This window comes from Habropoda laboriosa, unplaced genomic scaffold (assembly GCF_001263275.1).
Source record: "Habropoda laboriosa isolate 0110345459 unplaced genomic scaffold, ASM126327v1 scaffold88, whole genome shotgun sequence".
Taxonomy (NCBI): domain Eukaryota; kingdom Metazoa; phylum Arthropoda; class Insecta; order Hymenoptera; family Apidae; genus Habropoda; species Habropoda laboriosa.
Genome location: NW_017100219.1, coordinates 780,114 through 801,984, shown reverse-complemented (window position 1 = coordinate 801,984; position 21,871 = coordinate 780,114). Strand labels below are relative to the sequence as shown.

Sequence of the window (21,871 nt, the reverse complement as noted above, 5' to 3'; positions counted from 1 at the left end):
TTAAAGTTGCTCGAATCAACCGATTACCACTGTTAAGTGGCAAACTGCGCAAAAATGTTAGCGCCAATTCTCCTTCCCTTTAATTACCGAGTTTCTCGCCGCGTTACGAAACGAAGAAAAAACGAGGAAAAAAAGGAAGCAACGTCGATTTCATTGAACCCGAAGGTAGAGGAGGTTGATGTAGCGATGGAATTCACCGTGACGGAGGGAACACGCGCAGCGTACGCCCACGCAAGCATCCCTCCGCCTCGACGTCGCGCTTCATAAAGGTTACGCATTAATCTCGGTGCGTTACGCGCCGCTAAGGTTCTCCGGTTTCGCGCGCGCCAGCCAGAGCATTCGAAACGGAGGCAGCTCTCTCTCTCTCTCTCTCTGTCTCTGGTCCGTGGCAGCGCGGAGAGACAAAGGCGTGTTTGCGAGTGGCGCACCTTCGACGCGAGGAATTCCTGCTCCGAACCGATCCACCGCTACCGCTCATTGTCCGCCAAAGATGGATCGCGGCTCACCGTGTGGGAAATCGACGCCAGGAGAGATCGAGCCGGGCTAAAAATAAATTCTCTTGCCTGGATGAACGAGATTTGTGCTTGCGAATCTTACCGCACACGCCTCGAAACGCCGTTAACCCTTTAACGTGTTCACTCGATGCGAGTGAAGACATTAGTCTACCAGGAAATTAGAAAAGATTCGTCGTTCAAGGTATTTGCGCTGTTGAAGGATTAACGGTGCCGGGTTCTAAGCGCGTGCTCGCCTGCTCGTTATCTGAAAACAGCGTCGCCTCTATTGTAGAAAAGGCGCGCGGTAATTGCTAGGTTGGATGTACCGGATGTCGATGATCGTGGGCGTACGCGCGATCATTTACACTCGCGGTGCCTTATTACGAGGAGGGCCCCGGTGATCCACTTCGCCGAGCGTTTTTCGCACCTCTCGCGAAACCACCGCGATCCTGAGAGGAAAACTAAAGACCAGCCTGCAGCTTCTAAATATGGATTCACCGACGGTTCATTTGTAATTGAAGCTCCGCCGGGGAAAAGCGACCGAGCGGCCATTCATTTTTGCATACGCGATCAACGTGGAGAGAGGCTCGTCCGCGACCGGTGCTCGTTAAATTTCTCGGGAAAGTGGTTTCTTAGAGAGCTGCGGGCGCTTCGGCAACGCGTGTGCGTGTGTATAGAGAAGCCTTTGAGATCGTCAGCGTGGAAAGATCGACGACTTCGACGGGAGGGAAATAAGGAAACTCCCTGTGGATCGGCGTGCACCACTCCTCGAAAGTGGATGCTGCTCGATCGCTCGAGGTGGGTGTGAGAACGAAACCGTTAAGAATAATTCAAGAAGTACGAGGGAAGGCGAGGCTGCGCAGGTAGCTATTACAGCTTGCACGGCTAACGAACAAGCTGACTTTCAGGATCCTATTAAACGCGAAACTTTACGATACACGGATGAAACGTTCATCCTTGGTACGTTACATTCAGCTGGACCGCCTAACTTTCCACAAAATTATTCGCATTCCTCCCTTCGCCGTTGCGTCTATTCCTTCGATTCACGACCTTGCTGCTCCATAAATAGAACCACTTGTACCCTTTTTCTCCTTTGCAAATACTTCAATTTAATTCGCTGAATTGGCGAGTAGAGAAAAAAAGATAGCAAAGTGAACGTGTGTAAAAACAGTTCCGTGTCGACGTAATTTTAAACGACTATCCGAGGCCAAAATTCTGTCTACAGCGAACTCGTGATTTGGTTACGTAAACGATCAGATAATCGGCAGGGATGATAAATGAACGTTGGCTAGAAGCAATAAGAGATATTCGCAGGCGGTCGTGTCACCGCGTTCCATCAGGTGAGGTTCCTAGCCTCTCCCGGCGAACCTGGAGCCACGATTAGCGAGTGTGGGTGGCTGGTCAGGGTCTTGGAGGGTATAGTAGTCACAACAATATGGCGGTCGCGCATACCCGCGCTCCAGCATTCGCCGTCTGGTCCCTCTCGCAGTGGCTGACCGCGCTCAAGGTCCCATTCCCCCTTAATCGCCTTCCTTTTCGAGATCTTTCACTTTGGTTCTCGCTCCCAATCGAAAAGACCGCAATCTTTCGCGAACACGCGTGCACAGCCTATGAATCCTGATCGGTGGAAGACGGCATTCCATGCTTCTGGATGTTGCTGCGCACAGTATACTGACCTAAAGATAACCAGTCTACCCTGGTGAACGCGTCACTGCTTGATAATCGATCGGTTCTTCATGCAGTCTGATCCAACGGCGGAGAACTTAATCTCCTTACCCGGAGATTATCGTCGTGTTTCCACGCGTCCGCGGATTCAGACCGAGGAGAGGAGGCATTTATCTTGCGGTAGGAGTTAAATCGATTTCGCAAAAGTCACCTGCGATATCGCCTTCGCGGTTTCTTTGGTCCTTAGATTTAAATGCAGTCGCCCTTGATCCGCGCCCGTTAATAACCACACTCGACTTTCTCTCTCCTCTCTGCGTTTAAATATTCATGCGCGGGTAATTGTCCGCACACGACGGCGAGGAACACGATCGCCGGGGATCGAAGTGCAAGCAAAGAGGTTAAAACGCTGATGGTGTACGCAGAGAGAGGAAGGGTGTGCGCGACTTTCCTTCGGTGCATTAACCGAAAGATATAACTTCTCGGGAATTATCGGTTCCTTATTCGATTCCAGGGAACCAGTCACGAACGATGATTAGTCGAATCGATCATTCGGAGAAACTATTGACGGTAAATCGAGGCTCGAAGCGGCTCGTACCAACGATTCGTCTCCGCTTGACGGAAGATCGTTCGCCCCGGCGCGATTATTAAAGTCACGGTCAAATAGCGAGGGTGATCGATGCGCCGAGCATAAGCTCACGAATAAACCTCCTCTTTCCACGGAACTGAAATTAGATCGTTCGGTTTAATTTATTGCCGTGCTCGCTGAGTAACTCACTAGCGATGATAGGAGAGCCGCGGAGGATCTCTGAACGCGGGAACCGGTTGTCCACCGATTTAAAAACCGTTTAGCCCGAGAGATCGTTGTTCGAACGCACCTCGTTTCAATTAAACATCTCCACGTGATTAGATAAAGGATAGATTGAAAAGTTTGTCGTTTCTTTCGCGTTGCACGATTTTCTCGAGATCGAGCGTTTACAGCTGGATAACTCCCCGTAACCGTAAAAATGAAGTTTCGTCGTCTGAGATTGTAACGGTATCTGTGGAAATAAATATAATTCCGCGCGAGTGGTAACCAGATACAGGTGATGAAAACTGACGAGGCTGCGATAAACTGTGGCGGTAAGAAGTTGGAAAGAGCGTTTCATCCCGGAAATAAAAGCGCAACTTCTTCGATCGTGGCGCGTTCGCGTATCCATTCGACTAGATAAGCTTGGAATTGGACGTTACGAAAGCGCAAGAAAATGCAGCATGGCAGAAAGTATAAAAAGCGATACTCGTCATTATGCCCGATAGAGAATGGAGGCAATCGTGTCTGAAAGGATCTGCTCCGCGCCTACGTGCGGCCAATATGTCCGATTGAAGCGACAACATTCCAATGCGGCAACCCGGAAGGTGCTCGGGCACCGACATCAATTCGATTAGCTTCGATAAGTCATACTTGAACTCATGCAAACACGCGGCTGCCCCCCCGTGCCCCGAGGAATTCGTGGAATCGCGTTGTAACGAGGGGAACGATTTCACCGAGTACAATCCGTCGTCGTCGTCGTTTCGATAATCCGATTGAATAAAAACGAGCTGGCCAACAGTATATCGTGATCGCATCGATCGAAACGGATTACCGGGTTCGATACCTGGCCGACGAAAGGAGTTACGCTACTACATCGATGTTTCTTTTCGTTCGATCAAGAATCGGATATTTTTAACCGTAGTGCGATCTTCGGGTCATTTTTCACCCACTGTCGTCTTACTTTTTTTAACAACTTTTGCTGTTATCAGGTTTGTGTCCCTTTAACGTTGTATTTGAAGTTTATTGCCTAGGTTCGTATGGCGCGATGGTAATAAAAATTGTTGTATGATATTGGGTCAAAAATGACCCAAAGACCGAAAGACCCAGGATAGTCTTTTTAACCCTAATGCGTTCTTTCAGTCGATTGTACACTCAAGGTCTTTGGGTCAAAAGAGACCCAAAGATCAAAGGACCCAGGATAGTCTTTTTAACTCTAATGCGTTCTTTCAGTCGGTTATACACTCAAAGACTTTGGGTCAAAAAAGACTCAGACCAATCATCAATTTTGGGTTAAAAATGACCCGAAGAGCCAGGATAGTGATTTTAACCACAGAGCGTTATTTCGTTCGACTGTACACTCAAGGACTTTGGGTCAAAAAAGACCCAAAGATGAAAAGACCCTAACTCTAGTGCGTTCTTTCGTTTGACTATACACTTAGGCTCTTTGGGCCTTTTTTGACGCAAAAGACCCAAAGATCGCAAGTGCAGAGTCGAACGAAAGAACGCTCTAGGCTTAAAAAGAACTATCCTTCCTTACAATAAGAGAAAAGTTAAATCTGTTCGCTCTCAAGGACCAACGCGTGGGTTGCCAGTCACAGTCGAGTAAATTGTTTCGTGATCGCTTTGCATGGAACTGGAAACCTAGAATAACTATTTCCTACGAAACAACACACACCAACAGAAAAGCACGACACTCACCACTTACAAAAGCGCAGACACAAGGATTCTTCGGAGATCCTTCGGTAAAACACGACAAACTTCAAAGACAAAAGTAAGAATGACGAAAAAATAGTAACTTGTTACCGTAACACCAAAGTTGTAAAAGCATGTTGCACAACAAGATTATAAAGCAATTTGCTTCACAACACTGTTTCGTTACACAGCGCAGACGCAGCTTAAAATACGACCACACGTGAATCTACAAGGCGATAACGCGAACTCTTATATCTCAACTAAGCTCGGCGATTAATTTTATAAGCGCCTCGATACATCATCGCGAACGAGTGTAAGGAGAATTTACAACCTTGTGAAATTCGTCCAAGAATTACGGTGCACCAGACGTAGCAGGATCTACGAACGGAAATTTCCAAAAATAACATCTCGTACCTCCAACGACGCTTTCGAACCACCGCACCGGCGGCAATTAGTATGGACAAGCATGGAAAAGAGTTCTCTTCCTAACGAATGCGTAATCGACACGAAAGGCGGCAGCCCCTTGTGCCACAGGTGTTCAACGAGGACTTCCTGCGTGCATACTGAACCGAGAGGGCAGGCGCGCGCGCGCACGCCTAGCTATCTCGAAATATCGTGACGAAGCACGTGTCTGGATCCCTGCTAGGATGCACACGGAAACCCCCGAAGCGCGTAGCTGATTCACTCGATATTTTTCTAAACGTTCGATCCTTCTTCTCGTCACGAGGCAATCCCACTGGAATCGAAACGAGTGAGAAAATGTCCCTTTACAGTTATATCCCACTCTTACATATAGCCGGAGAGCAGAACTCCGTTGACTTATCGTTCACGTGGCTGTAACTCCGGTCCCAGACTCGAGGCGCTAAAACACAGCCAGGAGAGCCCATCAACCGAACGACGTTCGCGATCCAGAACGCAGAAACCTCCGTCCGAGCAATCAACGACGATTTTTCTCAAGTTGGAATGTCGCTTATAGCGGCGAGATTGCTCGAATGCCAGTTAGACAGCGGGAAAAGATCGGTTTCTTTGGATCCTGCGGAGCCACGAGGACGACGAGTTATCGTCGATAACCTTCGACTTGGTCGCTCTCAGGACTTTATCGCCCGATGGAAAAAGTCGTTTTCTACGTTCCGTTCGCGAAGGCACACGAGAAAAGCAATAGAGTCGCGCGATACACAACGAGGCGCGATCGTGTGCTTGTTCGATCTGACCTCGGATAAACCTCCTGAACGAACGACATTTATTTCACGCCTATATAACAGCTCTGTTTGTTATCTGAAACGTGAGGAAGAGGTGAAAGAAAACGGAGCCTCTTATACACACCACCGAGAGGAGATCCCGTTCGACTCTCGGCGTTGCCTCTAATTGGAAGAACTGGTCCTTCCTCTGGCACAGGAGGGAATTCGTGCAGAGGCTGCGGCGCGGATTCTCGCATTCCACCACGATAGCCACCGAGAGAAGAGGTCCGGCTTCTCTTCTCCCTTCCTTCTCTCTCTCTCTCTGCATTTATAGAGCTGCTCGCGCCAAGTTTGAACTCGCGACTCTGCGCCCTCCGTCGTGCTCTCTCTCCCCCGTGTTCGCCAAACGGAAGAAGCTCAACCGGTTTCTTTTTTTGTCGCGTGTCTTAGAACGCGACCACCGTGCGCCGGCTGCCTTTGCTCGTCTCCTCGAAAGAATTCAAAGTGCAGAGAAGACGAAGGAGGAAGAAGAGGAGGAGAGAGGAGGTGCTACACTGCGCTGGCAAGATCCGCTTGCATATCGAGCGGAACGATATCGCGAGAGAAACTTTCGTTTTCAGCGAGTTTCTTCACGCGGATCCTGTTTCGCCGATCGTCCGTGACGAATAACGCAGCAAGCAAACGACTGTCCATCAGCGAAACGCGATTTTTCTTTCGCTTAGACCGTTCCTTCCGCTACGCTTCGCTTTCCCACGCGCGACTTTGCACAGTCAACATTCTTGCGCCGACTAATCAACCGCGCGTGACTATCCTTTCAGCCACTACCGACAGGTGTTGTTCTTTTTTTTTTTTTATTTAGCTATAAACTTTGACTTTGAGATCTTCCTATACTTTCGGGTCATCCTATAAATTCGTGTCAAATTGTATAATTTGGTAGGAATCGAGGAAAAAATCGCGGGACTCAAAACGTGGGGGAGCAGGAATCGAACCCGCGACCTTCGGGTTGGCAAGCCGAGACACTGCGCACTTCGCCAATAACGCCTTCGCTATTTGTTTCGTTAGTTTCCTTATTTGTACACGGAGGACCCGATCCCTACAATTTAAATCGATATTTCCAACGAACCTTTAAATTTAATTTAAAAAACACAAGCGCCTTTTCATTCCACAATTTTTTTATATATATTTTTTTTTTTTCATCGTTTTAGTATTTTCTTGAATTTTCATTCAAATATTTTCCGCTTTCGACACGAACTTACGACCTAATATTGTAATACACGGTGGATTTAGATACTTGCCGTTACTAATGGAATTTAGCGAAGGAAGAGTTCGAAACTAGCCTATTCGTATTCGCGAATCCGTTAACCAACGCGTTCCCGATCATGCGCCACCCAGACTATCGGCCCCGTTCGCCAGCGACGAAATTCTCGATACAATTGAAAATCTCGTACACGTTGCGTGACAATGAGCCGGCCTTTACAAGTATGCATCTGCCATTTACGTCACGTTCGTCATTGTCAGGGATATCGGAGCACGCGGCGCGTCGCGCATGCAAATGTACCGGCCCGGCCTAGCGGTAACTCCGTACACGCTACGTGTTACCGAATAACGTGAAAACTCAATTGCGGCCGAAGCTGCTGTCGTAACCTTGCGCGAAACGCGACCACGCTGCGCGCAGAGAGGAACACGGATAAGCACTTTGCGTTTCCTTCACGAACGCGCCACCGTGTATACGTTACACGGCGTATGGTTACCAGTCGAAAGTAAATTAACCGTCGTGGAATGAAAGAGTGAACATACAGGTGGTTTTATAACCGATGAATATAGTTAACCTTTGATTTTTATCATTTTAGATATTTCTTTTTTTCTCACCAGAGTTTCTCCTTTTCAGTATTTCACGTTCATTTTGTTATACGTGTGTAGTTTATTTCGTGTAAAAATGCGGTGGAGATTTACACGGTACCAATTAACCGTGCAAAGTCGAGAGTTTAGGTCCAGCAGGCAAATTGGACCGTAAAATCTAAGGCGAAACAAGCGAGCGTATAAAGAGTGGTACGGCACGTATAGGTCTCTCTCGCAATCGGCGTCGCTTTCAGGCGCAACCACCGAACCCAAATGGCACACTCGAACTCCGAGGAAATTCGAGCCCTCAAAGGCCTGGCTAGCTTCTTTTTTACCGGCCACTCGACTCCAGTCGCCTTATGGCGAAACACTCGTCAGTGACGCTCAAATCCACCCGAGGGCGCCTCGGACCCCCTCGTTATATTGCACTTCTCTCTAAATACGAGAGGATTCTTTTTACGAGGCAACCGAACGTTTCGCGGAATCCGCGCGAACGAGGAAAATAACGTGACGCAAGAACAAGCAGAGAAAGAGAGGGAGAAAGAGAGAGAGAGACGATCGACTCGCGTCCTCGTGGCCCCGGGGACGATCGATGGAATCGCGAACACGGACGAGATCTTGCCGGGCAAGGTCGCTCGTTCTCAGTCGCTAATTACACCGAGAAATGCTTCGATGAAAGTTACGTGACGAACTTGCTCCCCGAGCAACGGAAACGAAACGGTTTTTGCGTCAGGGATTCTTCGCTGTTTCTTGGAAAATTTGCAGCATGACGTAGAAGAAATTGCGGCAAATGTTTGCTCACGGTCGGCAATATTACTGATGAAGCTGTGTTGCCGACCGAGTCGAAACGAGATTCCAAAATTACATACGTCATTAGCTAACCGTTAATTCACCGATAATTAATTCGCAAGAAAGTAAATGGTATTGGTTACCACAGATAAGATTGCCCGTGCTCGAGTGAATATTGAAGAGAGGTTATGAATTCACAACAGTTCCCGCGAAAACGATAATTCTATATATAGAATTACGTGTCTCTGTACATCGTCACTCTACTTCAAACAACCTTATGCTAATCGACATTCACGAGTGCACCCATGACTATCCGAAACGCAGTTGCAAGACGATTCTATTCAATCGTAACGTCATGAAACATTTATGAACCGTGCATCGACAACGCGAAATTATAACTCGGGACGCATGCAATGTTAACGTATTATACGTACATACCTGCGAAACACACCGAGTTGCAATGCCAGCCGGGTAACAGCGTTGCGCATGTAGGTCCTCGAAATTCCTCGTTCACGTGGTCAAGAATCGCAGCCGTTGAATAATACATCATCGATAGCCTCTCTCTTACGCAGGAGCTGCTTTCCATCGTAGAAAAACCCCATGTCGGATTATTCTTTCGCGATCGTCCTGTCAACGTCCTCTCGCAGGTACCACACACAATAAACGAAACTTATGTCACGTCACGCACCAAACTGCCTCGCGATATGATCACTTTGAAACGTCAACTCGAATGTTGACATTGTGACGCTGCCTGTACTCGCGTCTGCTTAAGGTTAAACGACCTTTTTCCCTACCGAAATTCGCAACACCGTAGATGATACCCAACGATAAGAGAAACTGGCCACGGTGTACAGAGGAAAAATCTGCAGGCAGGAATCATCGTACCGAAACGTCAACCGGCGTGTTTCGACCGTGGCGCTGCTGGTTCCTCGCATTTGGTAAGGTTAAATGGCCGTTCCCTCCAAAAACACGACACGGCTGATGAAACTCTCGATAAGACTCGCGTTCCATCGCGAAACGAAGCCGCGGCAAGGGTTTCCGAACGAGCGAAGAGGACGCAAGGTCGTGAAGGTACGTGTAACTCGGTAATACTTTTTTTTCTCGACGTCGTGGCGGCATTGTGCGTGCTGGGCGCCCCGCGGCCATCGAAATGGATTATCGACGTTCGATCTAGCGTACAATAACGCATCGCGAAAGTAAAGAGGCTTCTTTTGTCCGTGGCTATTCGCACGTGGAAGAAAAGCACGTTCTGTAAAACGATTCGATACACTTCCTGACTTGTGTCGGAAATTGCACGCACGACCTGACTGACAATAATTGTTTCGCGCGATCGATATATCGATATCTGCGGCGCATCTTCTTTGCGTCCCTTGCGGTCTCGCATCTTATTGGTCATCCGATACGATCGGACATCTTTTTTTTCTCTTCTTTCTAAGGATTTAACATGCTGTTTTGAATTTAAACTGGTTTCCCGCTCATTTTCATACCGTGCTTCGTTACATTTTATTCTACGTCCGTTTCTACAGCTTCGCACCCGGTACCTTATTAACCTGTTAATTTATATCTTCCGTGTAGCAAATGTAACTCGATCCTAATGTAACTTCTAATACAAATATAAAGATCAAATTAATAGCAAAAAGAGCTTGAACATATCGACGAATAAATATTTAATAATTCCGTTTCCAACGAATATTTATTTATCCGCAATACGTTCGTCGAAGAATAACGACCGCGAATAAGTTTACGACGCAACGAAAGGACATATTTTCTCGCCACGTTCCGCGTCTACTTCCTGGATTCTTCAACGAGGATCTCGTTGTTCAGCTCTGTCCAAAAATCCTGGCGATTTTCGAGATCGAAACGGTGATTTATATGCATGCGCACGTTTACGATCCTGTCGAGTTAACTCGAAGGTAACCTATCAAGAGTAAAGGTATGCCTCGGTCTCTCCGTGAGACCAGTAAGGAAGCCTCGTCATTGGTGGAAAGGGATGCCCAGCGATGTCCCAGGCAGAGGCAGAAAGGCGTTCGCCAGTCTCTTCTCGACGCTCCGAGTCAAAACGTTCCGAGGGTCCCTCGTCTCCGTTTTGCCTCGCGCCTCGCCTACACTTGTCAAAATATTTTTCCAACTGATTTCTACGTTCGAACACACCTTACCATCCACGCGTGTTTTCGTGTATATCTCTATTATTCCGTTTCATCGTCAACACGTGGCCCGATAATCTCCGAATAATACGCGAATTTTCCGTGAGTTTCGCGAAAGAGAAGAGAGCAAACGTCGAGGAATCCGGATGGCTTGGAAATAACTACACACCAGTGAGATCTTTTTGGTTGCTCAAGTTCAAAGTTCTCCAATTGTAAACAGACTATATTCTACTCGAGCAAAGTCGAAGCTATCGACACGTACAGAGAAGTTGTGAAAAGTTCACGCTACCGAGCACCGTGATACTCGGTTACCAAAAGTGTTTGATCGGCCCTCGAAGAGTGTCCAGCCAGTGTCCTCTCCCGACGATCAGAGCGATTCCAAAGAGATCGTGTTACCGTTCGACGGAGCGCAGCTACCGAACGTTCCACGGGGACCGCTCGATTCGTGACTGAAAAGGTATTTAAATATTTACTCGCTGCGACGTGCCTCGGTCCCTCTTTATTTGCCCAACTACCACGCCGTACGTATGTCGCAGAAATTTTCGCTCGGAACTTGGTGGTCCGGGTGCTAATAGCTCCCGGACGGGAGGTCGAAGGTCTCGGTTTCGAACGATCTCGCATGAATAAACCGAATATGTAACAGGTCGACGTGTACTAAGCGTAATCTGCCGGAGAGAAATATTTATTCGGCGATCTCGTACGGCACGGGCAACGCGTCGCCAGAGTCGTCCGAATCGATTTCGCCTGGCTCGCGATCTCGTGGCGTGATCGCGCAGCAATTTGTCCTCGAGAATTGCAAAAAAGTCGACCGGAGCGTATTAGAATGTCAAAAGCAGCGGGCTCCACTTGTGCAGTAGTCAGACGTTTCGCGTAATCGGCTGAATCATTCGCTTATAGACGAATAATTCGTGTCTGACTCACGGAATCGATCACGTCATCGCGGCTGCCGTACCTAAATAAAACACCGTTAAGCAGTAAAACCGCTGTGAAGTTGGTAAAGACGAATTAGCGGGGACGAGAATTACGGATTCCCAGCGGTCGACAAAAGCGAGAGAACGTTTTGAACGGCAGGATGTGGGATATTAGGGGAATCGTTGGTTCGCGCGTGTAAAAAAAGATTCTCCCCCGGACCGCGAGGGCTTCCCAAGCAGATCGACGAAAAAGCTTCCCCGAGCCTGGGACGAAAAAAGAAGTCGACGAAACGATTACGAGCCTGCTCGGCGGCTCCAAATTATTCCCTCTGGATCCTCGAGTCGGCCAATTTTCTCGTTTAAATCCCATCCAAAGATTGTTGAGCGAAGCCGGAGAAAATGAAACGTAAAGTAAGCGGCCTGCCCGAGGCGCGTTCCGAAGGATCGAACGAGCACCTTCGAGTAGAACCGGAGTGAAATCTTCGTTCAAGTAGATTTACGAAAAAGGACGTGGTTAACGAAACAGACGAAAAAATTGAATTTGTCGCCTCGAAGCTGCACTTTTACTCGCCACCCACAGAAAAGTACAGCAACAGCTGCCGCCCGCCTCGTTCGTTCGCTCGCTCGCTCGCTCGTGCACAGGATATTTTTCGAATCTCAAGGGTAGACCACGCCAAGGGCTTCACTCGCTGGCAGCTGACACTGCAGATGGGCTACACCTGCCTCCAACTATTTACCGTCTCATTCCCTTCTTCTTCTTCTCCGAGAAATCATCGCTCAAGCCCTCGCGGTATCCTCTCTCTCTCTCTCTCTCTCTCTCTTCTGCAAGAAATCGCGCGAAAAATGGATAACCGGAGAAGAAAAAGAAAAACGTTGGACATTGTAAAAGTGTCGCTCGGAGGAGTGTCCTCGTTAATATGTCATTAGCACTGGGGAAGGTTTTTCATCGGTTGATTTGACAATGGTCGAGAGTGGCGCGACGTCCAGAGGAAGCTTGACGAGCTGGAGAGGGAGTGTATAAAAGAGATAGCAATTCGCGGCGCGGTGGGCACAATTAGCTCATTCATCGGACGCATCTCCGCGTGCTCTCTCGCTAGTACACTGGTGTACATATTAAATTTCCGCACGACACGCGGCTCTGTGTTGGTTCTCGAGGCGAGGTTGGTTTATCGGGCAGGCGCCAACCACTCGTTGCCCGGCTGTAACTCACGAGATACACTCTGTTAGCCGCGCGAACGATCGTGAGAGCGTTTATTATTTCACCAAGGGGTCGTGGGCTGGGTGTATCGCGTGCACGCGCTGCAATTCCCCTCACGACCATTACCCTACAGGCAAGAATAGATTCGATTCCGTGGATTTCGGAAGCGTTTTCACCACACGCTCCCGCTCAAGTGATAATTTCTATCGCGCCACACAGCAACGCTCCTCGAACCGTGGCTACTATATGCCTGTGTCTGTGTTCACTCTAATCGTCGTTCCAGTCGATACTTGTTACACGTCGAGATGTGTCGAGAGCAATGTTCTTTTATGTACAAGGCACGAGGAACACGCGAGCTTAATTGAACGATTGTCTGACGGGGATTGGAAATCGTGATCGTGTATATACACGCGTGCTGAGAGCTTTGCCTTTGACCGCTAGGATAGCTGTTGCTGAAATACCTTGCTCCAGGGGATACCGGTCCAATTCTGAAACAACGTTTCGATTCGCAACCACCGGGGTTAAGAGTAGCTCGGCGGTTTAGTGGGTCGAGGCTACCATTCAACGTCGTCGTAAATCATTCTTGTCTTTGTCAATATCGTTGTGTCGTCGATGGACGAAATTCGTATCGTTTAACCGTATGAATTATATCCCTTTTTCGCTATTTAAGAGGTCGTATACGAAAGGGTTAATCACCAAATACATCCTTCAATCGCAGGATTCCGCGGTTATCCAGGTAATAGCTGGTCTCTCGCGGTTTAATTGAATCCGTGCTAATTAATGACGAGCTAATAATTGGAAGAACGCTCTCGCTGCTTGATGATCGTGTTACGCCCGGTAATTTCACTGTGCCTCCCCTGCCCGACTAGCTGCATTATGGGAATTACGTCAGCTCGTAATGCACGCTTTTACCAGAATGCCTTGCTCGCACTTTCCTGCCCGCGACTGCACCAGTAAACGAGTTTACGATTAAAGAATCCCAATGCGACGATTGCTCGGCTCGACGAGCTGATAATGTCGCGAATTGGAGAGAAATCGTCGGAGTTCAGAAGTCGATCTTAAATATAGCGGAGTATAAATAAACCGATCTTTTTATCGACACAACGCGCGAATTGGAGCGTGCGCGAAGGGTCTCAGTGACCGATTGTCAATGAGCGTTCGAACTGAAATTTTATACAGACGTCGGTATTACTATTATTAACGCCTAGAAATCGAAACCCAGGAGAAATGGTTCTTACGTCGGTTGGAGTTCAAGTCTCGGTCGGGCGTCTTCGCGGCAAGGGTTTGGCTAGAGTGCAGACACTCGCTGAAAGGAGGTATCAGGCATAAGTCTGAGGCGCTCCAAATGTCCGAAGAAGGCGGCGAACAATAGTTGTCGATGGATGCGAATATGCTACACACTAGACTTGGCCATCCCTGACTGCAGGGACTTTTGCTCTCGGTCTCCAGTTTTTGGACCGAGATGCTGCACCAAATCTTAGCTTCTCGTTCGCCATAACGAGAGAATGACCACGATTTGCCAAGGAATTGATTCTGTCTCTTGGACAGAGACGGAAATGTTCTCGAAACGAAACGAAAATCGAGCCAATAGGTAGATTTTCTCACAGTCCTCGAGAAGCCTTAACTGCAAACGATCTCGTGGGAGTGGGCAAACGTTCGTTATCGAGGCTGAACAGTATCGACCCACGCGACGAGCGACGCACTTCCGGTCGAGCCGCTCCTTTTCGACCTGTAGATGGGTCCCGTGCACCTTCCACTCTGGTTTAATCGGTGCCCATTCCCCTGGAAGGCCTCGAGGCCGCACGCGAACCTGCTTAAGAGATTCCCGCGAGTCCCGAGATACCGATTTAAGCCACTCTGATTTCATTGGGCAGCCGTACACTGGGGCGTTGATACTTAGCGGCCCTCGTGTTCCTCCTCTCGTGGGTCCGCTCGCGATGCCGTTTTCAGCGGCAGCCCGCAATTTGCCCGTAATTATTATGTTTATCTTTCTCATTCACTTAAGACCCGGCCGTGTGGCCGTTTCGCCCGTCGATTTTCAACCGAAACGATTTCGTCCCTCGCTGCGAAAGCTGACGCCGCGCCACGCGTCCACCATTATGCTCGAGGGGCGTTCACGGGACGATCCACTTTGTCAAACTCGATTTGCGTGATTCCCTTCTCTCCTGTTCAACCCACCGAATCTCAACGTCTGACAATTAACCGGAGGGTATTATCCTGTCGCGGAACGAACCTGATATTTTTCGGCCAGAGTGGACGCAGAGAGGAGAGAACGAAGCCAGGCTAGACGCTCTTTAGGTAGACAGATCTCGCGCGGGAGATTCGATCGTTTCCTCCGACGTTCGAACGTTCGCACACGTGAGTGACGTACGAATTTTGAACGCGTGAGACCAGACGGCCACGCGTCAGAGTTATTACGTCTGTGAAAGGCCGGCCCCGATGATCCACTTTGTCAAACTCAATTTGCGCGATTCCCCTGCCACGGACACACCGCGCAGACCTCGCTCTGCACTCGACAATTCGCAGGGTGCTAGGTAACGAACGTTCGCGTGTGCTTGGTGACAGTGACGGGGAAAATGCGGATGGAATCGTCGAGCGTGTTCTTTGGAACGGGGAGAATGACGGTTGGAGGGACAGCACAGAAGATTTTCTAACGACGAGAAAGTGCGACGTTCGATGGTAAAAAATCTAGATCCCATTCTAGAGAGTAGAATTCTTCTTGGTACCGGAACTCGCGAATCCGCCGAGAGTTAGCTCGGACGGATTGTTCGGTGCGCCGGAGGTCCGTGGAAAAGTGTAAAGAGCGTGCACAGGGACGGGGATAGCCTGGCGAACAGGAGGAAGAGAGAAAGATGAGGAGTGAGAGAGACAAGTAGGAGGAGAAGGGAGAGAAGGTTGAAGGAGGTTGGCGAAGAGAAGAGGAGCGGAGGGTCGAAGGAGTAAGTAGAAGAAGAAGAAGAAGAAGAAGTTAAGATGGTCCAGCGCGGGCAGCATCAGCATCGCAGCCGGAGGTGATGACCTGCTCAAGGCCACCCGCTCCCAACCTCTTAGAGACCGGAGAGGAGAACCACTCTTCTTATTTTTCGTTGCTCTCTTTTCTCTCTTTCCACCGGCTCTTCTCCCTCCTTCCTTCCGATTCTCTCTCTCTCGCTCTCGTTTCCTTCGCCCAGCCTGTCCTCTCTTCCTGTTCTCGCCGCTACTCGACTGGTTCTCTCCCTCTTTCTCTCTTTCTGCTCTCTCACAGCCTTGCTGCGAGGTTCCCTCGGTCGGAACCCTTAATGTCAACTTCCCGCCGGCCCTTTCGTCGAGCTCCTCTTCCCCCGTTCGATCGCCATTCAAAAATGTCCACCGAAAAATCGTGGAGCTATGAAAACGACACGCTACATCGTTCACGAGGAGAGAGAAAGGGAGAGGAAGAGAGTACGTTGGAGAGATCGTTTTCAGCGGTTTTTCGTAATGGAGGAGATTGCGATTTTTGCAAATTTCCCATGATTGGACAGCATAGGAGGAAGCTTCCTAGACTAAACTGTCCGTAAAATTGAAACGGACATGGAATTTTAACGGTCGATTAGGCTACGCGTCTATCGTGGTGTTGGAGCGTGCACCGCGGCGCAGCGCAGCGCCGTCCGAGCTTTACGATGCACCGCAAGAACTCGTAAAGCGGCTGATATCGCTCGCCTTAATCTGCTTGCGCGGCAAAAGCGTTCCCGGTGTCGAGGAATGCGCCGCGCCGTCCTCCCACCGGCGAAAACTCCTCGTTACGCCGCCCTCGCTAATTCAATCCACTGTTTTTCCAGACCTTTTTGCCCAGAGAGAACGCTCGGCAACGAGCGAAAGTGTATCCTGCTTTATCCATTCCGCGTCTCTTCTTTCGGTTACCTTCACTTCCAAATTAAACGCCGTTCAATCGAAAACGGTGAAATTATCTCCTACTCGACCCTTTCACCGAGAATCTTCCATTTGCGTGCGTGATGCATTCTTTTTTTTCGAATCGTTACGTGAAAAATTTCTCGCGAATGTTCAGAAAAGAAATTTGAATCCAGCGTTCGTAGCGAAAGGGTTAACGAGAATTCGGTGGAAGGATTCGGAAGCGAACGGTGCCGGTCTCGCGTTCTCGTCGCATTCCACACCGCAGGCTTCTCATCTCGGCGACCCAGCATCCTCCTGCTCGTTAATTGCAGCCCAGAACTCCCCCCGTACAAAACTACAGACCGTAATTTACCGAATCTATTTGCAGTATCGACGCAAATTATAGCAATCAAATTCACTTTCCCGAAAGTGAAGACCGTAGAGGCGAGCGCCTAGTCGGCCGTCGTCCGGCCACCGATCAGAGATTAATTAACAGCGATGCCGAAGTTCAAAGGTTCGTTAGCGTGGTAGAGGGTAGCAACGGCCGGTCTCGTATCTCGAGATACGGATCTCTACGGGTAACATTCATTAAGCGATCAAGGTCGCGGCGAACAAGAGCCGAGAGAGTCCCCGTAGCCCGTTTAGTCTTCCGCGTATTCCGTTTATCGCTGAATGAGAGGCCTGACTTGGTGGTGTCTTGTGCATACGGAAATACGCGGCTCTTGCACTCGTGTTACACCACAGCTAGGAAATGGGAAGCTTGAATTCAGCTTGATCCGACTGTGGTACACACAAATGGACGCGTGTCGTACCCCGCTTATCCGTGTATCTGATGTTTAATAAACGGCGGGTCAACTGGAGTCAACCGAGCAGATGCGTCCTCTGCTAGCTTTGCTACAAGCTATTACCTCGATTCATTATCACTCTGGTGTGCCTCCGTTTGTGTGCTTACGCGTGTTGTTGTTGTTTTTTCTCTTCTTCTTTTCGTTTCGCGACCGTCAGCCGCTTCGTAATTTTTCTTAATTGTCAACGTCATCCGCGATACACGACAGCGTCGGAATCGCGGCTGTGGAAAAGCGACGAAAACGCAGTCTGTGTCTCGAGTGCCGTTTGACAACATCGCTTGTAATCGTTCTGTACTTTCTTCACGCAGTTTCCTTTATTTTCTGTTCGCAGCACGGAATGACGAGGTAGATAGCGCGAGTCGAACAGCCAACTTCAACGAAGCTGTCGCTGAAAATCTACACGCAGGTAAGGGGATATTTCTTACGGTACCGTATGAGTAATTTGCTGTTTTTCTCGTCACGTTTGATGCGTACTTTTAGAGTATAGTCGGTGGGGTCGGTATTGTGAGGTAGTGAATTGAAGTATTAAATAGTCGTTTGCGAATTAATATGCAGATTTCTTGCGGCACCAATGAGTAATCTATTTTTCTTATCGTCACTTTCCACGCGCAGTTTTAAGTGTAGTCGGTGGAATAGATATAATAAGGTCGCAAATTAAAGCATTGAATAGTCATTTGCGAATTAATATGAAGATTTCTTGCGGTACCAATGAGTAATCTATTGTTCTTATAGTATAGTCGGTGGAATCGATGTAGTAAGGTCGCAAATTAAAGCATTGAATAGTCATTTGCGAATTAATATGAAGATTTCTTGCGGTACCAATGAGTGATCTTCGACGCGCAGTTTTAAGTACAGTCGGTAGAATCGATATAGTAAGATAGTAAATCGAAGCATTAAGGGGTAGTTAATTAATTTGTCAGTTAATATTAAAAATTTCTGCTTACAATCTTTCATTGAAGCTACGCGATATTAAACATTCTACGTAATATGTATAATAGTAATTGCCGTATTGGTAAAAAATTAACCTGTAGGTGTTGAGGATTAAGGTGCAGACAAACTTTTTAAATACACTGGAATGCAAGTGTACCAGTTCCAAGGAGAACAAGCTTCCTTATTTTTCTCAAGCTGCTGTTTCGGACCTCCCACTATCGCTTCCACCGACTATACAATTGAGAACTTAGTCTCTGCATAAACCTACACTCCCACCCATAAATCTCTAGGCACGTTATACATTCAAATTAAGAATAAATCTACTTAAAAATTGGCGCTAACCTGTACTAATTATTTGCATTATAAAAAAGGTAAATTATTAAGTCTTTGTAAGACCTTACTATAAAGCAATCCCAATGATCACTATGTCCAAATGTACCAAGTGTCCAGTGATTTATAAACAGGAGTGCATAGTACCTACGTGCCACGACACAACGATGTCGTAAAATCACATTTCGGATAAACGTTCCTTAGAAACCCTCAAATAACCCGGCCGAATTTGTCGGTTCCACTGGAAACCAAAAAAATGGCCATTTCGAGCATCCTCCTTTCCAAAGGCACGCTCGTTCGCGCGGCATTCCGTCCGCAGATGGTGGCTGGTGGAAAGGCCGCGGCTGGCAAAGCAAGCGAGCGAGCAGAGCGGATTTTTGCGAAGCGGTAACGTCGGCGTGACCGACAATCGTTCCGTGGCGGCGGCGTGCAACAATGGTGCTAAGCCGCGAATGGCCGCCGCTTTACGACGCGATGGCCCGTCCTTCGGCCGGTGAAAGTCCGCAAGAATTCGCCCTCGATCGTGCCAGGCGAACTTCACATTGAGATACTCCGCGTGACGTGTCACGAACTCGCTCCCCGGGGCCGGTAATGAACGCCTCGTGTCGGCTCCAGGACGAAAACGAACAACGGGGCCCACGGGACTATCTTTTAGATGTCGGAGTCACGATTCTCATTCCGCGCATATTTCTCCGCGAGGAGATACCCGCGTTCCAACGTGGCTCGCTCAAGCTGCGACCACAGTTCCGCTCGGCAGTTCGCTCCACCGCGTTAACGCTCAACACTCGCTCGATCCTCTCCCGGAATATCTTTTCCTCGAAATCCTTCGTTTAACGGACGTATAAGCCTTCCTTCTGCTTTGCGGCGCTAACTTTAGCAGCGGTAACTTGGTCTGCGATGGAATATTTCTTGAAATTTAGAGATTGTTTTTTTTTTTAACTACAAGTTTAGATCGAGAGACTGTACGTTTGGAGAGTTAGAGGAGATACTTTGGTTTGTAACTTCCTTGAAACAGTACTATTGATATAAATTGCTCACTGTGTGTTCTCCTTCACCTTGTTATCTGTTACTCAATCCGTTACGGGCAGTACCAAGAAAAATGACTGATAAGTACACCGACGACTGTAAGTATTAGGACACCCAGTGTGTGTGTAGAAGCGATCGTATGATTTAACAGAGGAAGTACCAGCCGGGTCAAAATGACCCATTAGCGACTTTCCCAAAGTGAATTTTTATGTAGTAAAATGTGATTAGAGAATTAGATTCGTATCGATACACACAGAAGCGTACATGTAGAAAATAAATTCGAAAAGTTATGGACGATAATGCTTGCCAGTATCGAACAATCACTTTTTTTCGAAAGTTGCTAATGGACCGGTAGTTCTAGTGTTAAATTACATTTCCTTGCTAACGTTAGTGTCGTATATTAGTAAAAATATAAATGTGCGCTTGTTAAATAATTTTGTAATAAATTTTCTGAGTCGAGGAATTTTGTATTAAACTTGTCATGACTAAGAGATTTGCGTCACGTTTGGTAAGCAGATTTTAGCTTTCAGTAGTGTTAGTAGAATTCACAAGAATTCAGTAGACCTCGATTTTGACTAAAATTTGACTAGAATACAAAAAAATTCAGTAGGTCTCCATACATTTCATCAGAATACGGTAAATCTCAGTATGCCTGACACTATCAGTAAAAATTTAATTTTGTTTTAGAATCTTCATCATTTCGTAGTGATTTTTCCGAGTCGAATAATTTTATATTTGGCCTTGTGTCACATTCAGGAAGTAGATTTTAGGTTTCGGTAGATTTTGACTAAAATTCAGAAGAATTCAACAGAACACAATAGATCTCACACTCAGCAAGTGTCCCAATACTTCCGACCAAGAGTACACGGATAATAAAGCAACCGCGATCTACCAATCCGATTGCCCAACATTGCTGTCGAACTAGTCAGATAAAACATTGCAAAATGACTGGAAATAAATGCTCCAACAGTTCCGCACAGTATCATCCTATAGACATAACAATCTCTCGCGTAAGTAGATCGCAAACGTTAATTAGAACAAGGCGCTGCGAAATTTCCTAGAATACGGAATAGAAACGCGCCACTTCCGAGAAAACGATCAAGATTGTTACAAGAAGAATGACTTAACCGATCAGCTGAAAGAAACGAGGAAGCGCGTGTGTGTGTATAAAAGACATGCGGGCGGCGAGAATAGAAAAAGAGGCGAGCGAGTATCGAAGCTCGTTGATTCGATCTCCTTACCCGAGAACCGTATTATTTCCGTTCGCTGTGATACACATACATTACTTCTTTTCCCAGTGAACGTCGACGCACCAGTTTCCCGTAAAAAGAAAAAAGAAAAAACAAGGCAAACTAATTGGATAAGATTCTCGAGGTGTGATTCGCTTCCTACTTGTCCCGCGAGCCGCTCCCACGAACGGCAACGAACCAAAGTCGGCGTCATCGACGTCTCGAGGTGTAGTTACTATACGTACAAGTACGACGTGCCGCTGGCTTCAATGCCAATGTTTCCGCATTCTGCAATCTTATTTCTGGCCATGGAATATTCGATGCATCGGTAAAACTGCATATTACCCGTGTCAAAAGCTTCATCACGCTTTCCTTAGAATTTGCGCTATTCCTCTATCTCTCCGCCATTTTCTTCGCCGAGCGCGGCGACTCGAGGATGTTATTCTTGTTGAGGGTGGACAACGTGAGTTGATCGTCTTAATTGCCTCTGAATTCTTCTTTTTTTTTTAACTTTTCGTTATTATTGCTGCCTACAGGCGTTTTGAAAGTTTGTTTGCGCTATACTGTTGGAGACTTTTGGTGCACTTTGATTCAGTGCTTAATTTTATGTTTACCCCTTTGAGGCAACTCTAAGGATGATATTTTCCAAGGCAGCAGGTCTATGGACCTCCGTTTAGAGATCTCGGGAGTAAAAGTTTGAAAGAACCAACTTGTAATCAAAATATTAGTTTTAAAAAATTACGTTAATGTTTGCTACTTCCTTATTCAAAAAAGGGCCTTCGAGTGCAAAGGGTGAACTCGTTGAATGCCACGCTAATTTTACATGGATTGCCCGTGGCGCCAAGTATTATCTACAACAGATAAGTCGAGGTGTATAATCATGTTTAACCCTTTCGCGACTAGCGCCGGTTATATCCGGCATCGGCTAAATGCTTCACACTGGCTAGCGCCGGTTATATCCGGCA

At 47.6% G+C, this 21,871-nt stretch overlaps 1 protein-coding gene across 1 annotated transcript in view; it reads left to right on the top strand.

The window, feature by feature from the left end:
- The window catches only part of LOC108570951 (serine-rich adhesin for platelets-like), an 80,388-nt gene that overhangs the window by 22,262 nt on the left and 36,255 nt on the right, over nucleotides 1–21,871 (top strand). Inside the window, exon 6 of the mRNA XM_017932889.1 lies at nucleotides 17,723–17,797. Coding sequence (XP_017788378.1) covers nucleotides 17,723–17,797 — 75 coding nt within the window. The remainder of the gene's footprint in view (nucleotides 1–17,722; nucleotides 17,798–21,871) is intronic.